This window comes from Lytechinus variegatus, chromosome 19 (genome assembly GCF_018143015.1).
Source record: "Lytechinus variegatus isolate NC3 chromosome 19, Lvar_3.0, whole genome shotgun sequence".
In the NCBI taxonomy this organism is placed as follows: domain Eukaryota; kingdom Metazoa; phylum Echinodermata; class Echinoidea; order Temnopleuroida; family Toxopneustidae; genus Lytechinus; species Lytechinus variegatus.
The window spans coordinates 19790626-19798145 of record NC_054758.1 but is presented as its reverse complement, the minus strand read 5'-3'; the positions used below and the strand labels follow the sequence as shown (position 1 = coordinate 19798145).

General features: G+C 35.3%; 1 protein-coding gene across 1 annotated transcript; it reads left to right on the top strand.

The window, feature by feature from the left end:
- The first annotated feature begins 624 nt into the window (after window positions 1–624).
- LOC121405757 (coagulation factor XIII B chain-like) lies at window positions 625–6986 on the top strand. Its single transcript, XM_041596711.1, has 6 exons — window positions 625–670; window positions 2205–2402; window positions 3290–3469; window positions 4135–4320; window positions 5299–5449; window positions 6552–6986. The coding sequence occupies exons 1-6, from the start codon at window positions 625–627 to the stop codon at window positions 6736–6738; spliced, it is 948 nt and encodes a 315-aa protein (XP_041452645.1). The 3' UTR covers window positions 6739–6986.
- Window positions 6987–7520: the final 534 nt, after the last annotated feature.

The following is a 7520-nucleotide window of genomic DNA, read 5'->3' as shown; positions in this document are numbered from 1 at the left end:
ATTTAGCTCATATCTCATTTTGATTAAGGGCCTATGTAATTGCCTTATTAATGTGTTTCCGTATTTAATCATGATACATGTTGAGTAATAGTTATATCTATTTGATGTGATTCTCTTTTCCCTAACTCGCGTAACCCATAAATTTGTATTTTCATTTACATTGTTATATAACCATAATGTGCAATACATGTAAAGTTACTGATATAATGTTTATTTCGAGGTAATAATAAGCAGATTCATCCCTTACACATCCGCTGTCTATCAATTGTCAAACGCGCAGAAAGTTCTCCAAAACGCAAAATGATACCTAGTTTGTAAGTTAAGTTGCATCTAAATGCATTATTATGCCTAGAACGACTTTTCACATTTTGGCATTCCGTTATATACACTGTACTTTGAAGTTAATGTAGGCCTATTTGTGTATGTGAGCGTGTGTGCATGTGCGTGTTAGTGGATGTTGGTGCGATAGATGAAACCATGATTTTAGAACTGTATTGACGAAATCGAGTACATTCAGAACTCAATGATACGAACTAAGAGTGAGAATCAAGAAAATATCGCATACTATATATACAATCCGAGAAAGGTGTTGGTTTTGAAAGTACCACGTACCCTCTGACAACCATGGCGCAGTGCGTTAACATATCCGATAGCGACAGCTCAGGCAAAGGTGCACACTCGAATCACTATCAACGAAAATTCCAAGTGAACGACGGATGAAATTTACAAGGTGAGACGTTTGACTGAGAAATTCAAAGTCTAGCATGGGATGCACTGACTGGCTGTTCGCACGCATCACACTAGAATCATGTGCTTCTTTAGAACGTAGCTTATCTGCAATATCTCTTGTGCTATTGAAAAAAAAACATATGATAACGTAACGACTATTGTCACGACTTGTTATAGAAAGTTTGCTTACGATTTCCTGAACTATTGATGATAGACACAATAAACGGCACCGACGCAGTGACACTAAGTCATTCACATAGAGCGCACCCCCACATGAACACACGCACACGTAACCTTACCCATCTGCTTCTGAGAAGTGCCTCTTGTCCTCCCCAGTGGACATGGTGGGCTAAATGACATGAATTCTCTCGTCCCTCTCATCCAGAATTTGCATAATTTGTTCGTGTAGGTCTAATCTGATAATAGTCCAATCAATTTCAATCCATCCCATATTCAATAACTCGGCACGAATATATGAGCCTAAGAATGCCCTTGTCTCCTTACATAGAAAGCAACAGTTTGACTTGTTGGGGAATACCGTAATAAAGAAAGAAACAACCTCTACACCACATATAGGCAGTATTAACAGTATCCGTAATACGGACATTCTCGTACAGGTTTTCGTTAGAAGGCTTGAGTTTTTAAAGTAAGAGGTCTTCAATAACAAATGTAGGTACATGTATACATCTATAATAATATTGATCTATTCATTGGATAACAGAGTCCCGCCATTTATTTATAACTGCAATTGCCTTTGAGAGTTATTCATACATTATAAGATGATGACAAGCAGGAGGATAATGTCTACTTCTTGTGTAGACGTTTTCCTCCTATTCACTCCCAACCAAAATATTTCCCATTGGCTCTATAACATGGGACTTTTTTCAACTGAAATTTTTATAGTACGTGGCAGATGACATCCTAATGGTTTTATTGTACAATCTGAGACTTGGATACCATCTAATTTATTATAAATAAGAAGTTGGGCACTATATTTTTGTTTTAGCTTGGATTCTAGTACGCTTATCTGAAAAAAAATGAAGAGGCAGAGTTGCAAGAAATCACCACGAGGAGAGGAACGTTATCTCTTTCCAGTCAGTGTTTTAATATGCCTAATTTTCCTTGTCTATTAAACTTATTTGTCTTTATTTTGTCCGCTACCTCTGCACAAGCTTCCAAATACATGCTTCTCTGCACTTCTTTACCAAAAATTGGCACTAGAAAAATATAAATAATAAATGCAAAAAAATTGGCACCTTTCAGTTTATGTTTCGTAAAATGAAAATAACCATAATAATAATTTGTACTCCTCTTTAAACTTTTGTTATTGCAAGTGAAGTGCATTGAGGCATAAGTGCAGAGAAGCATTCAGGAATTGACTTGTAAAAAACGATACTATTATGATCCCCAGTGAATTATTCAATTATGTTCAAATTGCCAACGTTTTAACTTCAGTTTTATTTTACAATCGGCAGGTCATCTCAACTGCAGTACACCGTACGTTCCAAACCATGCCAGAATTCAGAATCCTCGCTTGAACTACCAATTCAGAGACAGGGTGACTGTGACTTGCGACGCCGACGAGTCTAGCTTTACTTTGCAGTGTCACAATAAAGGCTTGTGGAGCGGACCAGACGTATCCTGCCCAGTGCCTGCACCTCCACCATCAAAAGGTAATCCATGATTTCCATGTTTTCATGCAAATAAATAGTTATAATATGTATTATGTGTTGCACGAATCTCTTTGGATATCAACAAGGAAATTAAGAAAAAATCAGGAATACACATATATATGCCATATAAATATATATGGCCAAACGGAATGCTTGTACCGTATTATGGAATCTACACTTCAATAACAACAACAGATTAGAATGTTACGCACATTGCAAAAACCTTGTCAGGAAGCAGTGGGTTATTGACAGAATGATATCCCCAAAACAGACACTGTGTATAAACAGACTTTTGATATTCTCAATGCATTTCAAGTATATCACATTAGATTATAAGTAGGGTATTAATTGTTTTCATTGTACCTTGTACCATGTGTTGTTCACTTCCGAAAACGTCCACTTGGAAATATGACTCGGCATGATGATGAAATTTTGAAATTGCACGTGAATTTAAGTTTAGATAGCGGATATAAATACCGTGTTGGAAGCAATGTCAACGTAAGTTTTTAGGAAGTCACTCCATGGTCAAACGGCTAAGGGAAAGAAGGATTGATAATGGCATCCATGTAAAATAAAATAAGCTGACTATAAAGCCTTTGAAATCATAATCCTTTGGTTAACCGAACCGGCAAGTTAATCTTAAATGAATTACCCAAATCCTTCACTAAAACACTTTTAACACTTTTAACAAAAGATAAAACTTACAATCGAATTGATGAGCCTCTTGATGTACTATTTTTTTTCTTTAATGCACCTGTGTCTGAATCGTAAGCGACGACAAGCTAATGATTTCAGTTGCTTTTTTATTGTATGTTTTGTATGAAGCATATGTAATGATGTTGAACAGGAATACATACTCTGATGCTTATACAATTTTACCAAAACAGTGCTCTCCTGCAACGCCCCGGTAGTGCCTCCCTATGCCACCATTGGGAATCTTCGACTCTCGTACAAACCCGGAGACAGATTGAATGTCACGTGTGATATAGGAGGAGAACCGGTTACATTGGAATGTGACGATGGGTTATGGACAGGACAGAATGTAGTGTGTGATTCCCCCGCCCCAGGTGAGTTCCTACTTGAAAATGAAAATATTTCCTTGAAAATGCTATGCGCACACACCGAGATACACACATACACACACGAACCTACACACAGAGGTGAGGGAATACGACTGTAGACTATTAACCAAGAGGTTTGGAGTTCGAAAACCACCACAGCCCTTGGGTTCATTGGGAAGGCGTTTATCTACATACCCCACTCTCCAACCAGGTGTAGTAAACGGGTACCATACAAGAAGTAATTTCTCAAATCATTGAGCTCCTAGACAGCAAAGTTGAAGGCGGGATAATATAAATGGCATCATTCTATAAAAAGGGTCCGCTTGGAGAAGAGTTTTCTAAACACCAGGTCATTTTGTAAATCTTTACACAACAGTATTAAAGAAAAACAGTATGTCTTAAGGGCTTCCCTTTTTATAGGTATTTTTGTTTCACTTTTATCTGGACATTGGAATTTCCTATCAAAATTATGCAGACAAAACATTATGTAATTAACTGCCTATTTATTCTTCTTCATAATTCATTATATATATATATATATATACATGTGTGTGTGTGTGTGTGGTATGTATGTATCTAGAATATGTTTTGCCCTTGATTGCTTGAGAATTACAAAAATGGTATGTACGGCCTACCAGTTAATGAAAATTTCACATTTATTGAATTCACAGCGTGCAATCCGCCGTACATTCCTTCGATCTCACATATTGAAGCTGTTAAACCACGCTACAAGAATGGAGAACAAGTGAATATTACATGTAATGATAACTCCGATCAGTTTGTCTGGGAATGCAGCGAAGATGGTTCGTGGCGAGGAAGGTACATCACATGTGCATTCAATGTAACACCTGTTGCAGGTAATTAAACACAAAAACACCAATGTCTAAAGAATTAACCTGATTTCTTGTTTTCTCTAAGTTATGTCCATTCTTCCTAAAATTAAATTCATGTTTCAATTACTATGGAAGTACCTTCATTTTTAGATTTAATCTTATGGGAAAAACGATATAAACTAAAAAAAAAAATCTAAGTAACATTTTTTCTATACTGTAACTATATCTTAGCCATCACTGCAAAAGAAATGAATGATACCTACTGTCATGACTGTAATGAGTTGACACTAGTTATTCAGTATATCTTAAAATGATAACTCTTAGTCGTTATAATCATTCTGCAAGCCGAAAAGAAAAGGATTTGATTGGCTGTGAGAGGGGCTGCAGTGTCCATTGGAAGCAATATTGAACCTACCTAATGCAAGCTTGTTATAGTGGATAATGTTTAAATGAATATTACTGAAGAGATTAAATGAATGGCTTGCATTATCAAGCTCAAAACCGTTCATTTACATTGCTTGTAATAATAAATCCTGTATTTCAAATGTCTTTATCCTTAACATGTCAATTTAATATATTCGTTGCCGGATATTTTACCCTTTTGATAACTTCTAAACGCACGACAAATTCAAGACAATATAAAATGCATTGTCAAATGCCCTTTATTGAAAAGGACAAAAAAGAAGTCTTTGTCGAAAATTAGTCAATCAAAAAGAAAGTTTCGTGTGGGACTCTGGAGAAGTTACATATTTGCTATATTTAGTCAGCTCCAAAACTTCGGACGAAACTGCTATTCTGTTCAACTTAGTTTTCGACAAAGACCTCCCAGCTGTTTATTGTCATTTGACGGTCCTTTTGATAACTTCTGAAAAGGAACTTTTGTGTATTAATGCTGATTCAAAAACATTTTGCTGGCAAATTCACAAAAAGTTGAACATGAAGATTGCAAGATGTTAATTATAATTTTTTATTACTCGATTTTGCTTATTCTAACATGTATAGGTCAGGACCCAGGTGCTCCTGCGCAAATAATAAACCCACCAAAGGAAGTCAGTGGCAGAGAGTACTTTATCACCGGCCTTCTTGTAGTAGCTGTCATTTTGTTCGTTCTGGTTTTAATGAGTTTGGCGATGTTCTTCATTTTCGTTAGGAAGTGAGTTTAGTTTTTCTTGTTGTTGTCACTTAATCGTGTGACCGATGTATTAACCTTACCCTGATCTTGTTATCTACGTACTATATCATATACGAATGAAAGAAAATATGTATATACATGAATTAGTATATATATGCATATACATGCATTGATATATAAATATTGTTAATTCGTCAAATTCTTATGCTATAAGTCTCTAGTATGTAGTTTATTTTCTTTATTTGAATCATACCATATAATAAATGAATCCTGACGAATGAAAGTAGTTTACGTTTACATAATTTATTACCTATCATTTGAAGGATAACAAGGAACCCTTATCTAAAAAGTATACACCTACATTGTAATGTACAATAGGTAAAGACGTGTTTTTCTGCATAATAGTTATTGCGTGATATATCTCCATCGAGATTGCCTCGAACACGCCGAATGTGACATATCCCATTGCCATCATAACCAACAAGGATGATACATATTCACCCATTATTTTTAGAACTATGTAGCAAGTGTTTACATTTAAGTGAACCCTTCGTGCACTGGTCTTTCTGTAACTTCGGAATGAAGTTTCTTTCACGAAGCTGTTCATACGTTACGCAGGAATTTGAATACGACTGGTGACCACTTTCATGTCATATAGTATAGAATAAGAACAAGAATTATGTTTAATTATGAATATTTAAGAGCTTGTATAGTTACTCAGTGATACGTGATGATGTTCATTGGTTGGTTTAATCCCCATAGCTCGACACGTGTTTTTAGGAATTGCTGCAAAAGAGGTTTTGAAAAGATCTGATGTATTACTTCCTATATTTGCAGTGCACGATACCCTAATTTTCCTTTTTAAAATCAATATTTGAGTGCACATTTTCCATTCCTGTCACGTTTTGAAAAAGAATGAATGATTGAAACATTACTACTTATGATAATTTTAATCCACAACGATTAGAATTTCCAACAAACTGGTGGGATAATTTTGAGAATCTGAATAAGAACTTACGAAATTATCGCCAGCCGACTGAAAATTCGTGCTTAACTTAGGAATAGTTTATTTAAAAAAATCATATTATCTCTTTTATTATATCTTTTAAATCGTATAATTCAGTCGTGGATACGGCTTGGCATCATCATCAAAAGAAGCTCTCAGTGAGAAAGCTCGGGGACCTCTGCCAGATGTTCCGGAAGGATATGCGAATTATGTCGCTGGCGAACAATCCCTCTACGTTGAACCTTATCTCAAACAAAATGGAGATCCGAACCCCAGCTACGAAGTCTACGAAAAACCAGTTTGAGACAAATGACCGACCTTATCCTCTTCTTGAAAAATATACAGAGACACCAAGCGAAATTCGATTTATGTTTATCAACAGAGGCATTAAAGGACTCCCCGTCACTTCAGTTTATAATGTTAATACTAGATCTAATAGGTTAGAAACCTCTATTTGAAGCGTGTGGGCTTTTTTAATCTACAGTAAAAGTATGTTTCTTGTACAACTTATATTATTTTCCTAAGAAGTAAAGAAAACGTTTGGTTGATGTGTCAACGGCCTTGGTAAATAACGTATTGATAACTTTTGTTTATGGTGATAGTAAAACCAATATGAAACTTTGCTTGATTTGTGTTCATTATTCAAGTTTCGTTAATGCGTGTTTTTTTAGGAAAATCCATTTTTTAGGGGGGGGGTGACACATCCCTGTATATTAGAGGGTGATGTGTATGGTTTGTAGCATCTTAAAAGATAATCAAGTGCAAAGTTTACTTATATTCTTACAGTAATTGTCATAATATTCATGAAGTATATTTTTTAGTTTGCCAACCTTCTCTAAATATTTATAATAACAACATTTTGAATACTACTTGGATGTGGAAAGATGTCGTAATCGAAGACTCTCTGTATGTCTCTGAAAAGGTAAATACGACCGCACGAATAAGAAGCCCATTGGTTACTATTGGGAGATCATAAATTATTTGATTGTATTATAACGAAAAGATATGTTTGTGAGAACACGATATAAATATATTCCAGAATAAATATGAAATGTAAATTAGAAATTGTGCAAGCTAGTTACCTTA